Source organism: Aythya fuligula, chromosome 1 (assembly GCF_009819795.1).
Source record: "Aythya fuligula isolate bAytFul2 chromosome 1, bAytFul2.pri, whole genome shotgun sequence".
NCBI lineage: Eukaryota > Metazoa > Chordata > Aves > Anseriformes > Anatidae > Aythya > Aythya fuligula.
The window spans coordinates 138838109-138860197 of record NC_045559.1 but is presented as its reverse complement, the minus strand read 5'-3'; the positions used below and the strand labels follow the sequence as shown (position 1 = coordinate 138860197).

Here is a 22089-nt window from a genome sequence, read left to right as displayed (position 1 = left end):
CATTCCTGCCATGCACTTTCATGACCCAAACTCAGAGAAAGAAACAAAAAGCATCAGTTGACTTTAGCTGATGCAACACATGCTTATTGACAGTGGCTTTACAGCAGTCACTGGCTCCTGGTCTGCAATTAATGATTTTTTAAACTAAAGCCTGGGGATGGCAATTCTTCCTGCACAAGAAGAAACTGCCTTTTTTTTTTTTTTCCCGTTAAAGGAGCAGAGGGACATCAGCTACTCATAAGCAATGGTGAAGAACTGAGATGATGGCTGTTCTTTTTGTAATATCACAAGCATTGAAATGGAGCTCCAGAGGCCAGCTAGTCCAATCCCCAGCTCAGAAGAGGTCCAGTTAATGCAGGTCACTCACAGCTTTCGGCCACTGGGTTGTAAATATCTACAAAGACAAAATTCCTACAATTTCTTTGAGTAACCTAGTCCAGCGTTTGATCAGCCTCAGGAAAAAAGCCTTTTTCCCCTCACATCAGTTTGGAATCTCCCACGCTGCAACCCGTGTCCAATGCTGCTCATCCTTCCACTGTGCAAAGTCTGACTCTGTCAAGTGCACGCTGCCCTTGTGGGGCAGCACAGGGGAAATCACATCCCTTATCTGCTGGCTCCCTTTTTGTTCATGCAGCAGGCAGTTGGCCTTCTTTTCAACAAGGGCACATGGCTGACTTCTGTTCATCTTGTTTTCTACCAGGACCCATCCAGTTGTGTTGCATGGTGTTATTCCGTTCCAGCTGCAAGTCCCTCTGAATGGCAGCCCTGCCTTCTTCCAGCGTATCAACTACTTCGCACAATTTGGCAGCATCCACAAACTTACTCACTGCTCTCTCCCCCATCATCCAGGTTGATGAAGACGATGTTAGGCAGCACTGTCATAAATATCAAGCTCCAAGGAACATCACACAACTGACTGCCGGCAGAACTTTGTACTGCAGAGCACACTCAGAGAGGTCAAGAGTCCAGCAAACTTTCCACGTGCTTTTTTTTGTCCACTTATGCAGCCTCTATCTTAGCAGTTGGGCTATATGAATATTAATGCAGATCATGTCAAAACCATGTTTTAAGTCAACATACAATGTGAAAATCTGAGGTAATAAAAAAAATATTTCCATTTTACACGTGAATCTAGTCACCAATATACCAGAACCAAACGGTTGCCACTTCTGTTGAGGTAATAATTCTAGATTTACCATGTCATAACGAATGAAGTACAGATCCTGCGGAAAATATTGAAATTCCTCCAGCAAGCAATAGCAATGCTGATTTCCATGCATGTAACTGAGCCCCTTAGTATTCAGCTTCCTCATGTCAAAGCCACTGCAAGTCACATTACGGTTCTCTCTACTTGATTTTAAGGACAGTTGTGCTTCCGATTACCAGCTTTTGTGACTAACAGTTCATAGCAGTTTATCAAATTAACAAGTTTAGCAAATACGTATTAACAATATATATCGCACCATTCTCTCTTGCTATCTCAGCTATTCCACAATACGAGCAAATAGCAGTGAAAAAAATTCTAGGAGTTAACCTGTAAAAAAAAATAAATAAATAAAGTAGGGGCATTTCATATCCTTACTGTGATAATCTTAAGTATAACGAATGAAGTATTTCGTATCAGACAATTTGAAAATGAGAGTTCTACCATTTTCCTTTTTCCTTGTAAGAATATAACAAGAATTACTTTCCAAGCGCTTATCCTCAGTGGAAGATCACTCACTATTATGCTGGAAATGTGAGATAACTATGGCAAGAGATCTCATGATAAATAGTTCACAAAAGGCTGTTTCCCAGGTCAATCTAAGAGCAAATGAAAACTTTGTTCTGAAACACAAATTTTGCATTACAGTTTACTTTTCACAATACATTCCTCAAAAAGTTAGGCTGTGTGTTACCTTCACATGAAAGGATAACTGCAATTGTTACTTTTAATAAGTTATATCAGCACTCCTAATATTTGCAGATGACATCAGTCAGAGGGGCTGGAAGCATCTGTCAGGTCTGGATGAGGCACTGAAGGGGGGCCTGAGACTGACAAGGTGAAATTCTGCTGAAGGAGAGCTCAAATATAAAACTGGGAATAACTGCCTAAGCAGTAGTTCTAAAGAAAGAATGTGTCTGAACTCAGTGAAATGCAAACTACATGAGCACACAAGATGCTGTTGAAAATGTACATCTCATTTGGAATTATTAAAACAAGTGTTATTATGCAGGGAAGCAACTACTTTGTCCTTTTGCAAAACCTCAAATCATTAATGCCCTGATTAAGTGCCATGCCTCAAGTACTGGATTCCTATTTGCCTGAGCACTAAAGAAAGCGACCCGGTGTTTTTAGAATTCTGTATAAATAAGCTATAGGTATTTTTAGTACAAAATGACCATAACAAAGAGGCAGGAAAAAAAATCAACTCAAATATGTATTAGAAATAAAAGAAAAGCAAAATTAACTTAGGTATGAAACATATGTACTTAGGGAAGCCTGTGAACATTACTTCACTGGAGGTTTTAACAACAGGGGAGAGAAGCATCTGCGCCAAGGGCAGTCCATCTACTCACAACACTACCCAAATAAAGTACCAGGTGATCTCCTGAGGTCCACTTCAATGAAATCTATGGCTGCGAAGTGCCAACCAATTAAACAGACTTCTGCAAATTGCCTACTACTGAAGAAACCTCCGGGTATAAATTAAGGAGAATCTTGTATTGAGCAGAAGACAATTTGCATTAATAAAATTCTTATGCAATGCTCCGGATCTAAATAAATTACTTCAAGAGTTCAAAAAAATTGTTGGGTTCTTAAGGGGACTGAATTACGTGAACCAAAGATGGCAGAAGGAAGTTCTCCCATTAGATCCATAGGCAGAAGTAACAAATTTATTCAGACATAAACCTTTAAGCATGTATGTTAGAGAATAAAGTTCTCGCTATTGCTCTGTTAAGGCTACTTGGTGGAATATTGTGTTCAACCTGAATATTGTGCACAGTCTGGGGCCCCTCACTACAAGAAGGTCACCGAGTTGCTCAAGTGTGGGCAGGGAAGAGCAGAGAAGCTGGTGAAGGGACAGGAAAACAAGACTTATGAGAAGTGGCTGAGGGAACTGGGGCTCGAAAAGAGGAAGCTGAGGGGAGACCTCATTGGTGTCTACAGCTACCTGAAAGGAGGTTGCAGTGAGAAGGATGCTGGTCTCTTTTCTCAGGTACAAGTGATAGAACCCAAGGAAATGGTCTCAAGTTGTGCCAGGGCAGGTTTAGACTGGGTATCAGGAAGAATTTCTTCACAGAGGAGGTGGTCAAGCATTGGAACAGGCTGCCCAGCAAAGTGGTGGAGTCCCCATCCCTGAAGGTATTTAAGAGACATATAGATGTGGCGCTAATGGACAGGGTTTAGTGGTGGGACTCGGTAGATGGTTGGACTTAGTGACCTTAAAGGTCTTTTCCTACCCAGATGATTCTGAAATGGAGAACTCTAATCCATCTAATCCATGTACTGGTAGCCCACCCTCAAAGGTAGTCTTCACTTTGCTACAGTTACCCATTAGCATTAACTAATGACATTTCCATTGCCACTTCATTTTTACTAAATGCAAGTGATTTACTTAAATATGTAAAAGAAAAATACCTTTTCAATAACTTGAATCACTTTAAGTCAGTCTGGTCAAGCACAATTTTCCCAATGCATTTTGCTTATTTTTGAAAAGAGAAGTCTAAAATGTGATTGGTTTCATAACATGCAATGAATGTTTGACAATAGTACCTAGTTCCAGTAAGTACAGAAACAGTATCAAGAGGATATACTCTTAAATGGAGAGAGGTGACAGCAATTCCTAACAAATTATGCAGGACCCAGCCCTTGATTAGAAAGCCCCTTATTTAGAAAACAATTCCTTCAAACAAGAAGAAGGCCTGCTTTGGCTGAAGGGATACCAAATTCTCCAATGATAGAAAAGTAAACCAAGATTGGAGATGGCTTAGACGCTATCATTTATTGAATATTATTTGCTTTATGCACAATTATTTTTGATATTTAAAAAAATAATTTGAAGGTCACATAACAACTAGACAGTAGCTGATGTCTAATACTTACTAGTATGTCACTGTATTTACTCTGCAATGATGGATGATGTAGAATCAAGAGACATTTGTGAGAAATTACAGAAAGACTAAAAAAGAAACATTCAATGACATGCAGTAGGATTAAAACTTTAGGAACTGCTGTTCCCAATATATAAATCTGTTTTTACAGCAACAAATTTGCTCTGGTCTTATTTCTTAACTGCACTAGGTAGTCACAAGAGGTCACCATCTTAAAATTGACAGAAAAGGAAATAAATTGTAAGCTACAGAAAACACGCTGTATCAGTCTGTTTAAAAGGAACTGGCTTTAATTATGTAAGAATTTTTGGCCTAAAAGCCGTAAGTAATTAATAACATAATATCTAACGTATGAACCAATTATTAAATTTTTTGTCTCTTGCTGTGTTTTAAATTAAATATTCAGTGATGTATTAGGAAAAGTGGAAGCCAAATGCAATCCAAAGCACTGCAAAGTTTACACTGTCAGTGTTTGACTGTTCCACCCTCATATTTAAACTAACTTTTCACTGTTGCAATAAAGTCAGAACGATTAACAATTCATTTTACTTTTCCTTCTCATTTTTAAATCAATTATTGAGGTGGTTCACAGCAGCACCATCCTAGTTTTGAGAGCTACAGCAATTAAATGTGCTAATAAATAAATAAATTTCAAAATCTGTAAGATTAATTTTAATTAGTTAAGTAAGGAGTCCTGTGGAAAAAAAATGCCTAAAATGTAGATAGCTGAATTAACTACATCCTTTTCATCTCAAAAATTGGGCCAACAACTGTCAGTCATTTTTATTAAGCCACTCTTGTCAAGCAAAATATATTCTAATCAAGTATGCAACAGAAAAGCAGCTAAGCCTAGTGATTTTTTTCTTATATATTTATACTGATATGTGATATTTCCATGCAAGTTAAAGAAATATTGAGTCAAAAATGCAGTAATTGAGACCATAACCACTGTTTGGAAAGTTTCCACCATTCTACTCTAAGTCCAAAAATAAGCCTATGTATGTATCTAGTAGAGAATGTATTTAGTGTGTGAGAGATAACTATTTGATTAGGGACCTGATTTTGGGGTGGCTTTTTTGGTGATGTTTTATTTTTTGTCTGTAACCTTTTCAATTGTCAGTTTAGATCAATTTGAAGGATCTTACCCTTGCACAGTATAATCTTAAAACCTGAAATAAGTTATTTTTGACTTACTAATATTAAAGGCCAAGCAGTAGAAGAGGAAAAAAACCCACAACTTAAGAAATTAGATGGGGGTGTGGGGAGCCCTCACAACTCCGAAATAAATAATCACATCATGAACCCAAAACTACACACCTTTCACATTTGTAGACTCTTCTGGACTAGACAGGAGATAGGAACTGTAAATCAAATACTAACTAATGAAGTTAAACACAGTCACCTGACTGACACATGTTAATTGTTTAAACAATTACTGTTGTTGGCTGTTCTCCCCTCCCCATAAATCTTCTCTCCTCCCTTTCACCTACTACAGCTAACATCATCAAGGAATTTTAACAAAACATTCTCACCATACATACTATCCACAGGGCGTACTCATGAAATTCTAGTCAACAGAACTTCAAAACTCAGTAACTCAAAAGCATTAAGCCATGCTGCTATGTCTTTCAACCCAACATTTATCACCATCTCAAAGTTTTAGTACATATTCTATTAAAGTTATGTATTTTTCAGGTGTAGTGCTGCCATTCTTGTCAGCTTTCTTTTGGCACATGACAAAACAGACAAGATAGTATTTGCAACAGCAGTCACCTCTCTTCATTGATGTGAACTTTCTTTAAACCTGGTGGTGACTTGGTGCCAAGGTCTACATTTACATTAAGGAATCCTGTAATGTCTCCCAATTCCTCTACCTGCACTATCCAACTGAATCATGACTTTATATCAAGATGAACCTTAAACACAAGGAAATATCCAGCTTTCCAGGGGCGGTGGGTGGAATTAAAAATAAAAGGGAAACCTGAACAAGCTGACCAGACAAAACTTGTGGTAAGCTCCATCAGTTTCCTGACATAAGACCAGGGTATGAGAGCCTCTGGACACACCAGTGCATACTGTTGAAAATAAACCTGGAAGGCCAAGAAGTTTTTGGACTAGCTGAAGTTCCATGTTTATCTGTCTTCAAAAAAAATGCTTACCCATGAGTTTCAAAAAAACAGCCATCAAGAAGGAGATGGTGCAACACTGTTAATTTAGATCATTTACTCTGAATACATACCTGCAATAGGTCTCCTTCATCAAAACGTAGCATTTCTATTATGCCATCCGACTGGATGAAAGCTATAAAGAAAGACAAAAAAAAAATAAAGTTACTTAACAGAAAAAAAAAAAACATCTTGTTATTAACAAGAATCACACATCTAAAATCTGCAGTACCTTGTTTTTTAAATAAGATCAGAACCATTAAGGTTGGAAAAGCCCTCCAAGATCATCTGGTCCAACCACCCCCCTATCACCAATGTCACCCACTAACCCATGTCCCCAATCACCACGTCCAACCTTTCCCTGAACACCCCCAGGGACTGTGACTCCACCACCTCCCTGGGCAACCCGTCCCAGTGCCTGACTGCTCCTTCTGAGCAGAAATGTCTCATTGCCAGCCTGAACCTCCCCTGGCGCAACTTGAGGCCATTCCCTCTAATTGACGACCCAAAATATGAATGCAGAGTTTAACAAATCAGCAAACACAAGCTTATGATATTAATTATCTGAGAGCTCCACGATGGTCACATTAATAAGCAACACACTTTGTAGATCAGTCTTTTAGCACAACAATGCTTAACTTCAAAGTGAACAATTTCTTCTAGGTTCCCTTAAAAGATCAGCTATATGATGCCAATTCAGTATTTTGGCTGGTATGAACGATGGGGTACCTAAAGAAGTTTAATGCACTTAAGGCCATGCTGAATTCTGACACTTAGAAATGGCATTTCAGTTTCGTAATCCTTACATCTAAAAGTCTTAACTGTACATCTGGAAAACCTTGTTCACATTGTTTCCTAATCCTCAAGAAAGCAACAACTCTCCCCATCTTGACAGTAACATAATAAAATTTGCAAGTTTAGAAATATTTGTACCAAGAACTTCCACATGACTCAAGTCAATGGAAAGCTCATGCCTCGGTCACATATAGGATACACAAATTTAGCATTCCTCCTCCACTCACTTCCTCTAAATGTTTGGTTAAGTAATTGTTCTCAATTCCTCTGAAAAGGGAATGCTCAATTCCTCTCTGTAGGGAATGCTGTTTTCTTTGAAAGACAAAGAAATAAGGGCATTGCCCTTCCTGTAAAATATAATAAGCTGTACAAGAATGAACATGGTTAGAGAAGAAAGCAGTTCAAAGAGATCCCAGTTTTACCCCTCAAAAGACTATGCCCCTCACATACAAATCACAAGTCTTTGAGATAAAATACAGTAACAACCTCAAGCCAGAAAAGTAAAATAAATAAATAAATAAATAACCCCTCCATATAAATAACTCATACTCTCTTCTACCATCCTTTTTCATAACTGTCTTTAAAATTAAGTTTGATGAAGTTTAGAGAGCGAGAACACACAGCTCTCTGCAAAGAGGCACAGCTTCAACAGGAAGAAGCTGAAGGTTTCCAGTTCACAGAAGCACACTGTGTGCTTCCAGAAGATGTTACTGCAATCACAGTCCAAAAAAAAGGGGGATTTGAATCTTCATCTCCCCCTTTAAAGTCAGTGTTCTAACAATTACAATTATAAGGTCACCAACATTGCCATTCGTCTCTGATATTTTACAAGAAAAAACAAAATATGCATTGTTTTCAAATGCTACTTAACATATCCACATTTGCACATCCTATTTCAGGTCCCTAGCTCCTCCTGTACTCTGATACATCCTCCTAGAAAGTACACGGCTCCTGCACCTTGATTTCATATGTTCAAAAGTAAAAGTTAACATCAACCAAAGATTGCTGCTGCCACCTCCAAGCCTCTTTTATGCAAAACAAAAGCAAAAATACAACGCCCCAAAACAACACAATGTCTTTATTACACGTTATTTTTCAAGCTTCAGAATTGTGAAGCTGAGTGAGGCCACACTGAGGACGCAGCCCCAGCTCATGCCGGAGGGTGAAAATCATGGTAGAGGGAGAGGCGGGCTCTGGCTATGAAGGAATGCACTGCACACCAGGCGTATAACAGTGGCATGAGCAGGACTAGTCATCATGTCAGCAGTAACTTACAATTTTGTGTATTTATCATTACCTTAATAACTTTCAAAACAAACAAAAGGCATCCTTAAGGTAAGAATTGGGGTATTTGTCAATCCTTTATATTGAAGAACTATACAGAATGCAGGGGGGGAAAAAATACACACACACCAGAACAAAACAGCATTTTAACAGCTGTTATAATATCAAGTCCTAGAGTTCATCAGGATCCGGGCTTTTAAAACTTAAATTACTGGAGCAGATCTGTCAGTTTAAAGTTTAATCTGAAAAACAAAGAACAAGAGGATTCTTGTATGTGCATTGCCGGTTGAATCGACATTTATGTCACTGTTTATTTTTGTCTTTAAAATCACCCAAAAACCTATACAAGAGTTGGATCACAGAAAGAGTGAAGCTCTGACACATTATGTTTAAAACCCAAGTACGACAGTTGATCGGGATTTCACAGAAAAGCCATGCCAATCCTCCCAGCAAAAAATCCAAGCTACGGATTAGCTGATACAGAGGGAAAATTCTCCACTTTTAACTTAGGGAGACATCCAGAACGAGCTGGTGTTTTCTAACATACAACATTGAAAATAAGTTTAATAGCAACAGTTTCATAAAACAATATGAGCACCCCTTTCCTAACAGTGAACAGGAATTGTACCTCTGAGGTTGGGCTTGTTGGTATTCCTTTAGTTTTCTAGCTTTCAGCTCCAGAGATGAATAATACGCAGAATGTGACTGCGACATCAGGTGGGAAAAATAATAATTAGAAAACAGCTTTTTCTATTTCTATCATCAATCAGTAAAATTTAAATAAGTTACTTCTTCATATGTACATTTTTACATCAAATTACAAATTCTTAATATTTTCTCTTAATATTTGCCATGAGGATTTTTTCCCTCTATTTTAAATACAATACACTGTAGGTACTACACTTGAGCAGCTCAAATGCAGGCAGCCCTTCTGCAAACACTTTTCTCAGCCACTCCACTGTTATTTCACCTTCGGTGTACCTTACGAACAAAGCAGCAGATGTTGCAGACCATTTTGAGCGGATGACACTGTTAAATAGAAGTGCCATTCATCATTGTATCATTTGAGAACTGTTTTCCTAGGGCAGGTGACGGTGCCAGGTGAAGTCAGAGGCACTGCAAAGCTTGGCTGCTTGCCATTTCACAGCAGTTGCTTCTGAAGGCAGATCACGAAGCAGTTTCTGCGGTTATACCTTTTACTTTGTTTTAAGCTAACTTTCAAGCTTCTGTTGGTACTTTATCAGTGATTTCATCAGAGCAAGGAAACGACACGTAAATACCTTCACCTTCGCGAGATGAAAGCTCGGTTTTGCAACCGACTCCGAATTCAGGCTGAAGCAACAAGTCACCTCATTCAAATGAGGCAAAAACAATTACATTTTAAAAAACCTCCACAGGTGAGTCAAAGGATCGCCCAAACCCCAGTATGAGCAGCTCTCAAACTGCCCGACATGGCCCACAGTGGGGACAAAGGCTTCTTCAGACATTTGCCAGAGTAGCAGCACGCTTCCTTCTGGGTACGTGCCCCTTCCAGAATTAGAAGCAGCTGCTCACCACTTGGACTTGCAATACCTGAGCTAAACAAGTTCGCAAGGCAGTGGAAGCCCAAAAATAGCCTTTTCTGTCCCTTTATACAAAATATGTATGTCACCAGTGGAGAATAGGCTATTACCAATGCCAAAGGACTCTGCCAGCAATTAAGTGTGAGATCATCTGGGCACGCTGCATTAGGTGAACCATTCCCCACACTACAGAGGAAGAGGGCTGCTCCTACAGAGTCCTCGACAACTTCTCCTGGAAAAACTCCTTCTCAAAGTCTGTGCTGATACCATTGCGCCCCGTAATCAGCCTAATATCGCAGCCAGTCTCTAATACAAAAGGCAAACATATCCTACTACTGTGGCAGAGTGAACTGCAGCACGATAAGAACTGCTGACTGTGCCTCTTCAGCCACCCCTGCCACATGCCTGGCAACTGCTGTGAGAGGGGCACAACATAACATTTGGGGTAGGAAGCATTTCAGCTGTCACGGCATGATCCGCCACGGCGCAAATCAGCAGCCAAGAAGCCAAATTACGCATTAGGAAAATCATTTCTTCCTGACCCTCCAGGCAGCTGAAGCCCTGAAGCCTGATTAATAGTTATTAGTCAAAGTTAAGTGTTATTAGCAGGTTCAGGGCCCAAAGAAAAAAAGGGATGAATATTCAAATCCACGTATTTCAAGGCCAGAAGAATCAGTCTCCTTTCCTCCTTGCCTATGCCAGAGTATTCTCTAAAAGGTAGACACAGATCTCTCGAAACAGACAGCCTGTATCCTTTAAAGCACCCCAGAAAGCAAATTTAAGGGATTCAGGAGAATCCCTTACAGTATCTGTCACTCTCACTACTAGGACATGACATGATTGCAGGGTCAAGCTTTGCAGCTTCCAGCTTGTGGATCCTGTTTTCTTCCTTTCAGACAGTAGGTTAGTATTGACTGAATAGATAAAATAAGCAACAGCAAATGCTAAAAATACTGTTTCATTTTCTGTTTCCAGTTTACAGCCCTTAAAATGTCAATTCTTTGCTTAAGTTCGCTTTCCTATGAAAAACCCATAAAAAGATATCATAAAATAGAGACTATGAACATCAGTCTTTCCACTTGCTCCAAACGTCCCTTTTTTTTTTTTTTTTTTACAGAGCCTTTATTAAGCCTTTTCAAACCCTTTAAAAGAAAAAAAAAAAAAAAAAGAAAAGCAGAACAAAAACCCACTACCACAGCTGTACTCCTCCTCCACCCCAAACCACAGTTTTCTTTAACAGAAAGGCGCTGTGTAGTCGTTATTACCAGTAGATTTTAAAGTGTTTACCCCTTTTCAACAATACCATAGCACCTGACGATGCATCAACACCTGAAGTAACAGAACTGGAAACATCACCTCGGCCAAAATGGATCCTGAGTTCACTTAATGTTCCTAAGTTTGTATAGCCAAGAGACATGTTTGGCTCAAATACACTCATATTTTAGTTGTCTCTGGTTCCAGCATTTTGTATTTCAGCTTAAAGTGAAAAAACTTTATAGAGACCTACCAAGTAACAAAACCCTAAAATCCTGCACTTCTCCAGGGTAAGATGGAACTTGGTATCAAAATCCCGTTAGCCAACATCAATCTTTAGATATGCCTGCGTTACATACAGCAGAATAAATTTGCATGTAATGCGAGACCACTGCATACAGCAAGACTCTCGGTGCGTGACGATAAAAAACATTCTCCATGGTTCATAGGTTATGAGGCCTACTTCTGACTGAGATCTGATTTTTAAGGTGGCATTGCACGGTTTTCTTTCATTTAGCCACTGACAAACTACTTTGGTTCAATAGGATTGTATGTTCTGGTATATAAAAACACTATTCTGAAACATTAACTTAGTTCTGCAACGGCTACTCCAGACCAGCCTTCATTTGTTTTTACATTAAGCATCATTACCTATGCTCTTAGATGCTTGTAAGAAGTATTTTCTCCCTTAACTCTTATCTAAACCAATTTTCTAACTCTTTTATAAGCTGTGTTTATAGATCCTGGTATCATCTACTCCGTGGATTTTCTCCAAATTCTGCAAATAGTGTCCTAACTTACTAAAATAAGGCCAGGTTGATTATTTAAATCTCTCCTAATTTACAATAAGATTTTTTTTATTAAAAAAAAGTCCAACTTCTAACCCCTAGTCTCAATGACTAAGCTCACTTCAAGCGAAGTGTAACCACAGGAGCCAATTACAGTGTGCTAAATGCCATGCACCTCTGTCTACGTAATTGTAATTACAGCATTTGTATCACCACCAGTTAAACAGCACAACTGGAACTGGACAAGTTGGTTTTGAGCCTTTGACTATGAATTAACTGCTTATGCACAACCACACAATTCCAATCATCCTGAGCAGTGGAAAACTGAGCAGCACATAAAGTACAGGCAGTTGGGTATATAATGATAAATAACATTATTATGAAAGAAAAAAATCACATGGTAAAAATTAAATACCAGACCGATAAACAGCGTTGAGCTGTAATGCAGGTGACCATTTTTATTGGCTTCAAGAACATAAAGGTCTGGTGAGCCTCAAGAAACACACTTCAGTTCAGCATTCAACACTATAAAAGCTGTTTAAAAAAAACAAAGCCATCTCTCCAAGATGGGAGAGTCAGTGTTCTTATCAGAGAGTCAGTGTTCTTATCGGTCTGAGCATCTGCCTGCATCCTAACTGGTGACAGTTCACTGGAAAGGTGAAAAATCGTTCTCTTATGTGCCAGTGAACTGCAGGCAACCTGCTCAGAGAGACTCCCCAGCCAGTGTGCTTCCTTTCCAGGACAATCCTCTTGCAGTTCCACAGCCAATTCATTTGCTTCTTTTCCAGTGGTCCATAAGGAAGGGAAATGGATCTGTTTTCCAACAGACCTCAGGAAGAGCCATCACAGCCAAGGCTGTAAATACATGCGAAGCAGTAGAGATCATATACAAAAATAATTTATTTTAACTCCTTTTATATAGAAATATATTCACTCTGTTATCATCCTTTAATAAAGCCAGCTTGCTAATTTTGTTTGTTTGTTTCTGTTGACATATTAGGCAGCTGAAGTAGGATTCCTAGATAATGCACTTCAATCATCATGTGTTGCTTTTTGGTTTTGTATTAACCTAAGTAAAAAAAAAAAAAAAAGTAGACTATTCATTAAGAACACCCTTTTGTACTATCAATTATAAACATTCGTTTTTATGACTTCAGATAACAAACACTCTAATAAGTGTTTATGCACAAACCTACGCCCAAGTCCATACAAGCTAAACCAACAGAGACAGGAGATCACTTGCACCGCAACACCTGAGTGCATGGATCTCGATTCCACAAGAGTGAGGGAGCAAACAGTTCGAATTTTATTGCACACAGCAGCACAAATTTGAGTCTGCACACCCAACTAAATCTGCATGTAATGCTTTGCTAACTTGTTCGTGTGTCTTTTCTGATTTCATTTATAAGACAAGCTGCAGGCTAGTTTTCTTCATACAGCCAAGATCTTTCCTAGTAAAGCTGTCACACTGAATTCGACCACTCCTCTCTTTCCCACTTGCTAAGACTGATGCAGATTTTTACTAACTCAGTTATCAGCTCGGTTTTAAAAGCCAGCCACAAAACAGAAAGTGGCAACATAGTTCTGATTCATAATATAGGCCGCAGAAAGACAATGAAGGTACAGCTTTGATAAAGGAAGAAAGCGGTTCTCTGCCCTGAAGACAGCTCACGTACTTGACTCACCACACTTGTTTCATGTTTTAGAAGATGGTGCAACTGCTTCACGGTTTCTTTTAAGGACAGAACAGGAGCTTGTACTGTCTAGAGGTGTTGTGTAATAGAAATATGCTTCCAAGAAAGCTATAGAAACATACGTAGGAAAAAAAAAAAGCTGACTGAAGAACATATAGTATATCTGTCTGATTTTATTTTTAAGAAAATTACTCTAGAAAGACAGAAAAATAGAATCATAGCATACTTAAATACCCTTCTCAAACACTTATTACGTGCTCAGCCCATACTTCCACCTTACAGAAAATGTTAATTTTCATCACCTAGAGAAATTTTTCTTTTATTCTTTTTCTGTAATGAGTTTAAAACATCACCTGCCATTGACCAAAACAGTCAATTTCAGTTGACAGCGATAAATATCATAAAACCCCATATTTTAAAACCTCAAGTGCTACCTTAAAAAATGCTAGATGCTTTAAAACTGCCTAAAAACATCTTCAAGTTGGTGCTTTACTTTTAAAAATTTCAGTTTTTTCCCCAAAGACACTTAACTGCTGGCTCCAAAATACTCCTTAGTATGAAATAATATCCCATTCTGTTTTTTCCAATGAAGAATTTCATAGAAGGGCATTAGAACACTGATTTTAAATAAATAAGTAAATCTCTCATCTGAAAAAAATAAAAATTAGATCACATTATTTTAAACTAAAGAGAAAAATACTTCAGATACTCATGGAAACTTCTCCCAAATCATTAAAAGGGAGAAAAGAATGTTACATAGAAACCCAACATCTGAAAATAACTTTTTTTTCCTAGCTGTGGGCCATACAAATTGATCATGGCTTTTTATTCTTTCAGATGATGGTGATTTTAAATGTTTTACAGCTTCAATATGCTAAATTAATTATAACTCTACAAATTTGTTGTAACTGAGCTTGCGCAGGCACAAAATTAATTGTAACTAGCTTCAAAAACAAGATAATCTGGCCTGCAATGTAAAAGGGAAAGAAATAACAGTCCTCTAAACTGTCTGTAATCTTCATCACATTCTCTTAATTTAGTTCTCAGATTTTAGACAGAAATCTCTAACTGTGGCAGTAAGTTTTGCCACTCACCTAGCACTGCAAATTGATGCGGGCACAGAGGATTTGGCCCTACTGGAATTCTAACCTTCACAGCACATAAAAACATTTAATATCTAGTTTACAACAAGTGACAGACAGTTTATAGCTTCTGCAGCCTCAGGAGAACAATGCATTAATTGACAATAATTGTTTATTCCTTCCATTTACATCAGCCTGCCAAACTTGCACTCCTATGAAATTAAGCCACCGAGCAGACCTAGGAAGCCCACTTACTCAAAAAATGGATTGTGCCATCGCAGCGCAAAGAGCTGCTTAAGAGATACATCCAGGCTGATTAATGACCTTAATAAGCCTAGGTTTATTAAACAGAGATCAAGAATTGTTCTCTGTAGAAAAGAGGAAGGAGGATGGGATTTTCATAGTTTCCAAAAAACCAAAGCCACAGAACAGGAAGACAGCACCATGCAGACACCTCCCGACATCTAAATGTTTGCCACCAGTGGGAATGCAATCAAAGAAAAGCTACAGCTATGCTCTGTGACTACTGATCAGCTTTTGGTTCCTACCTCTGAATCCTGAGGTGCTACAGAGGATGCTTTGCATCACTAACCTCAACCAATATAATCGCCCAGGAACAGTGGCCTAACGGACAACACAGTTTTGCTCTCCCCTCCTGACGTCCTCCTCTTTATTTATTTATTTGCAGTTATTTATCAGGGTGCGAGTGATTGAATTTATAGAGCCACCACTGAATTGGAAGACATTAATTTACCTTTTGCTGCGTAAGACCTGCAACGTGTTTAGGACCAGGCTGCAACTGGAAAGAGCTAATAGGAGGGAAGAGTGCCACACCTCCACCCTCTCCATGCTCATGTGGCAACTCTTACCCAAGTGTCCACTGGAAACAGCAATTAAGCCTGGAGGACAAGGAAAAGAGCAGCAAGATAACGCTTAATCAGCTACCATGCAAAGCTTATAAATACAGTGATCGAAGGTCAAGAAGAGGTAGAAGCAGCCTTAATGTTAAACCTCCCGTGCTAATGATGTGGCACCGACAGCAGCTATTGATTGCTCAGCACAGCATTCTGTTCCCTTGCAGCGTGGAAGCGGAGCCACAGGAAACAGCTGGCTGCAGCGCCCGATAAAACCAGCAAAAAACTGGGTGGAGAAGAGCTGCAACAAGTTCTGAAAGGAGATAATAACACGCAGACCGAGAAGAATGAAACAAAATAGAAGAATTGCAGTCTTTGGGGGGGAAAAAAAAAAAGTCCCAAACTGTTACTAAGGAACATCTTGGAAGCAGTTACCCCTGGTAAGTAAATAAACAGCCTCCTCTGGTCAGAGCCTTTCAGAAACCTTTATGCCAATCTGGGTCGACACCCTGCGTTACACAGACCACAATTTCACCCAGTATTTCCAACCCTCTAGGCTTAGCTGCATGACATCTTTTGAAGAGACATCCAACTCTACTTCGAAGACCGCGAATAGCTCTGAACTCCCCACATCACTGAAGTGCCCCTTACCCAAGGTAACGGTGAATTATCTTCGCTCCAAAATACCTCTCTTGTTTCTCCTTTGATGTGTCTAGCACCAAGTCTCAACCTAAATATGCTTGATTAAATGGCCCTTCAGTATGACAAGTTTTCCCCTGGCATAGGTACTTTTAAGGCATAATTAAATTATGCTTTATTGTTCCAAATAAATAAATCACACTAAATCACATCTATTTCATTTTTAGTACCTTATTCTAAAGTCTCTCTCCCTTGAGAAATTCAGTTTAGGACTCACAGTACTCATCAAGTCCTGGAGCTCTGATAAAATTTTCTTTGATAACTGGAAATTTGTTTCAGTCTTTGCTCCATCCAATAATGATATTCGGCGGTACCAACTGGCAGAGCAACTCCCCCTGTGAAGATTCAATCTCTGTCAATGAGAATGACCTCTCCTTCAGCACCAGACATAACCAGGCTTCCCCCAAAACCAAGAAATTTATTCATCACTTCATTATTTTGGAAGATACAGTTTAGCCCAAGCAATTTGGGCAGGTCATGCCCTGGTTAAGCCATGTGAAAGGCAACCGACAAGCCCTGTGAAGATATAAAAGCAGCTGTATGATAATATGGAAGCTGCACACGCCATCCTCCCTCCTGTATGACATTCAGGAACAATAACTTGTAGGACAAGGAGAATCTTAGTGCTTCCCCCCACCTCTGACAAAATAAAGCAGCTGGAGAGCTGGTGGCAAAGGCATTCCTGATAATGGTTGCTCCTGGCACCCCTACACATCCCCCTGATGGCTCCCCAGCCCGCAGAGCCACAGGGATGTGAGCACCAGAGCAGACACAGGAGAAGGCCATGGATTCCCTTCAGGACCCAGCCCTCCGTGTCCCCTGCTGTAGGAACAGAACTGGCAGACTGGCAACGCTCCGAAACCAGACTGCTCGGGGTCTCCTCAGACACACAAGCTGCACGGATCGTTTGTTAAGTATTGCTTTGATGTCTCTCGTATATTAACATCCCAAGCACAATCCAATTCATTGTCACATTACTAGCAGCTGGCAAAGATGGAAAACTAATGGCTATATTGTTCTTCACATGAAGAATGGGGGTTTTACTGTTGAAACAAAATTTTAAAAAAGAAATAAAAATTCTACAATCAATTTCCTTCAGTGATGCATGTGGAAGTTTCTGGATCCAATTATAGCTCAGCTTCTATCTAAATTTTATATAAATTACTACCACCATAGCACCGATTTCACCAGCATGCAGGATTCTGCTGAATTACAAATATTTCCATCAGTTGTGATAAAGTTATGATGACTTCCACCTCAGTTTTTAAGGTTGTGATGGAGATCCAGACACATAGAGAGCATATGAGTTTGGGGTGGACCTTAAGATTTAGGACCTTAAGATCATCTAGGTCAACCTCCTGTTGAAAGCATGGTAAACACTGAATTTGGGCCATGTTGCTTAGGCTTTTGTATAGGTTGGTCTTAAATCTTCAAGAACAGAGATTCCCCAACCTCCCCAAGGAATCTGCTTCAGTGTCTGACCATCCTTACAGTGAAAGATGTTCTTGTTATGCCAAGCCAGAACCGAGCATTGTAATGACCCTGATCCTTGCATACTGAGGCATCAGCTATCCACGTTAGAAATGGCCTGAACAAGTCCATGCCTGTGTTGCAGTCTCAGGCTGGCCTTCAGGCTCGTGCTGTGCATACCTGCTGGCTGCAGGGTAACCTCAGCCAGCTCCATGTAGCAGAGGCACCTGCAGCAGCCCCCACCTGGTACAGGCAATTCTGCCACCTGGGTGGCCTCACCTTGATCTACAAGTGCAACAAGAAGTTCGTGCATGAACATCCTTTGTTCGACAGTAGAGATTATGAATAGAGTCACAGCACAAATTATGAATAGAGCTGTTTTTGTGTAAGGAAGTCCTATAATAGCTCAAACAACCAAAACGGGATAACCCTTCCTTTGGACAGGGGCTGCACAGTATGTTGCGTGTGAACTGGAGCCTGTTCGATGATGCACAACTCGGGCTTCCCAGCATCTGAAGGGATATGAGATTACCTGTACTATTATCTCTTTATAGCATTAGCTCTGATTCAATGGTATTTTACAGAGTCCATATGACTTTCTTACTCGACTCATCACACACCAGCACATCCTGGCACAAACCAACCCTTCCCTGTTTCGATTTACGACCACTGTCCCTCAGCCTCCTGCCAAACATCTCAAGTCTGGCTCCCTTTTGTTGAGAACCACTATTTCGATATCAACAGGCTGCCCCTGCGTCCCTCCAAAGCCCCACCACCCCATACAGCTTCCAGTCCCTCAGCCTCTCTCTCTGCATGACCATGTGTCACCTTTGTGGCCTTCCAGCGGGTCGGGGGGAGCAAAACTGGATGCAATGTTTTAGACGTGGTCTACTAAATGCTGAGTAAAGGGGAACAATCTCTTTGTTCCAGCTACCAGCTATGCTCTCCTGGGATGCCAGGGTACATTGCTGACTTGTATGTAGCATTTTCAGCTTGCATCCCCTGCAAATGGTTATTCTGCCTCAGATGAAGGACTTTGCACTCGTCCTTGCTGGTTTCCATAATGGTCCTGTCATCTTGTTTCTCCATCTGTTTAGGTCCCTTTGAAATGTAGCCCTGAGCACACTGACTGCACCCCAGACTCAGCACACTCCATCTGCAGCACAATGACAAAGATATTAAGTACGAGAGGTCCCTGAACAGAGCCAGGAGGAACTCCTTGTAGCCATCCTCCAAGGCAGAGCAAGCATTAACCACTGCAGGGAATAAGCCAAAGCCAAACACTGTACAGTTTATCAAGTTGACTGGATGATTTTTACCATTATCTACAAGTTCTGCCCGTAATTATTTGGGGAATATTTTGGTGCAGATCACTGATTCAGTAATTAAGTCTTTTTTCTGTATTGCTGGATGATTTTTATTTTTTTTTTTTTACAAGCTTCAGATAACCAGCTTTTAAATCCACTTAACATATACATCAACATTTCAAATGGGAGACAAAAATCCCCTGGTGGAAGCAGCTACCATGAAAACCAGCCAATTTCTTTACTCAATTTCAGTATCTTCTATCATCTTTAGTCTGAGTCAGACTTTTCAGCCTACAGCTTACCTATTACAAAAAGAAAGGAATTTCATAAGCCATTCAGATCAGACTAGGCTGAAGCCATCCAATTTCACACTGAGAAATAAACTATCTCGAGACGTTTCCAGCACAGTATGCCTGTAAGGAAAGGAGAGAACCTTCAGCTTTTAAACGCTAACATGCCCTTTTTTTAAAAAACTTCCTCTCTGTCAACTTTGCTCAGCCATTTTTCTCTTCACTATCACCCTCCTCTGCAATGACCCCTTCTACTTCATATCCGTGGACCTAAAAAGCAAGGCTGATGCACAGGGGCCATACAAGGAGGTTCAACAGACATAAGAGTGACAAATTATTTATATCAGAACCATGCTTGGCCATAACTTTGACCCCCTATTCTCACTCTCTGAATTGGTGATTGAATCTATTTACCACGATCGTTAGCTGTACTTCCTGACTCAAATGGCTTTAAAAACACTCAAACCAAGGTGTGGGGCTTTATTTTTGGTTTTGTTTGCAAGTTTAAATAACTTTTAAAAAGTCTGCCGGCACTCTGTTACACCAAATATGTACAGTCCAACCAAGATCTGGATGTTCAGCTGAAAATACACCCAAATAAGCCTCAAGGCATCCTTGTGAAGACAGATTAGTTTTATGAAGAAAATCTAATGGATACATTGGTAAAAATAACTTTAAAAAGTCGTGCATGTTATAATAGAGCTAAACAGTTCTTTGAACTAACATTTTTAGCTTCATACAGGACACAGACAGAAGTAACTGTTAGTTACATAGTTTCATTTCCTGTGTATCTCCTCCCATTACATTTCATTCAGGTGTCCTTAAAACCATTTCAATGACTGTAAGAAAACTCAACCTGCTCTCAGTTCTCTACTGCTATGCACGCCAGGCAATAGGAGAAAAGAGGTATTAAAAAGGCCTCCAAGACAGTCTCAGTGAGAAAAGTAGCATCGCATTGCAATCCTTCAGCTCTTTATGACTTCCACTGCTGGAGGGAGAAAAGGCACCTGAATTTGTTCATGTAATATACCAGAGTACAAGTTACCCAAGCCAGTTTATCAGAAAACGTTGAGTTTTTAAGCAGATACTGCATCACATCTTTGCTACAGTCAGTAGGTTTCTAATTATTCCATGCAGACATTTCAGAAAACAGAAATAACTTATATTTCTGCATTGCTATTTAAAATGTTACCAGCTGCCTCTGTACAAACCGGTATCTGACACTTGTATTTATATCTAGAAAGATAAATACCTCCCCTTTAACTCTAATGGTCACCGATTCCTTTGGCTTCCTTGATCATGATTTTAATTTACAAGCCTTACAGAAGGAAAAAAGGGAAAATTGCGGCAGGAGTTACTGCCGCCAGATCTGGCCTTAACACCCAATGCAAGAAGGAAACGTGCATCCACCATCTTGGCATTTAGTCATCAAAAATGTTGAAATACCAACACTTTATTTAAAATGGAAAACAAAGAACATTTAAAATAACTGTAGCTCAGGCTCTGATGTGGTGAAGTACCGCAGATGAAGGGCACCAGCTGGGTCTGAGCCGAGCGCCCAGCGTGCTCACCCCCTGCAGCCACCACACACGGCGGGCTGGGTGTGAGCTCCAGAGGCCGCTGGCCAAAAGCAGGTCCAGTGAGAGCAGGCCCACCAAGGCGCTGCACAGCCCAGCTCCCAGCACCACCACAAAGAGCACAGGGCTGCTTCAAAAGCTGCCTTTTAAATGGGGAGAGAGGCAGGGCAACCCCCACGGCCCTGCTACACCCGGGTGGGCTCCTGCTGTGGAGGCACCACAGCGGAGAGCAGGTATGAGCAGAAGGAAGACCCATCTCCACTGCCTTTTATCCTTGCCAAACCCACAAACACAGCAACGAACCAAACTGGTTCTAGGTTGCTCTTCTGTCACAGGACTTTTACTGCTGGTTATGCATGAACCACAGCATCTGCCATTTACTGTCCGACTCCCAGCGGATTCACCAGCGCGCAGCTTGAAGGCCTCTTCGCACTTGTGAACTCGGTCAGTCACGCCGGGGAGCCGTGGTATGCTTATCTTTAAGCAGAGCTGAAGTGGCTAGGTTGTGAAATAAAGCGATACGTAGCAGATGATTGAGCTGTACTGCAACCAGCTGCGATTTTAAAACGCACAAATGTATCCAAATGACTCAACTCGTATTGCAACGCTGGCAATCAATCACAATTACAACCAAAAGCCTTGAATCAATCAGGGCCCATAGACTTCCTCATCAATGCCCACAGACTTCTGCAAAGTTTGGAGGGACCTTATCACATCGGGCACTGCCCAAGTACACAGTACATTTCCCCCTGCGAGTGAGGGAACCGCAGCCTGCCTCACACAAACCATGTAGCTGGATGCTGCTAGGGGAAAAAGAGATGCAGAGGAGGGAGGAACAGCTACTTCAAGATTACACACAAGGTCACGGAAAATACGGGGCCTGAGCTTCCTGTCCGCTGCCTTACAATATTTGCTTACACTTAATTTCACCCAAAGATCCTGTGAATGAGTTTGAGACCTTCCAGTCCCAGCACGTGGTCACTACTTATCACTCATGAAGCAAAGATACAGCGCCAGCCCGACCAGCTCTCCCAAAGTTAAGCTGCAAAAACACAGCGAGACAGCATGGACAATTTTTGTTCTCACGGACCTTTCCTCACACCAAACATGATTTTATTTCACATGCTACTTCAGCTACTACAGTGTTTTCAGGTTGACTGAAGTCATTCTTTC

At 40.4% G+C, this 22089-nt stretch overlaps 1 protein-coding gene across 1 annotated transcript in view; it reads right to left on the bottom strand.

The window, feature by feature from the left end:
* Nucleotides 1–22089, bottom strand: part of TMEM131 (transmembrane protein 131) — a 97028-nt gene that overhangs the window by 71165 nt on the left and 3774 nt on the right. The window contains 1 exon segment of the mRNA XM_032189050.1: nucleotides 6335–6396. Coding sequence (XP_032044941.1) covers nucleotides 6335–6367 — 33 coding nt within the window. The 5' untranslated portion in view covers nucleotides 6368–6396.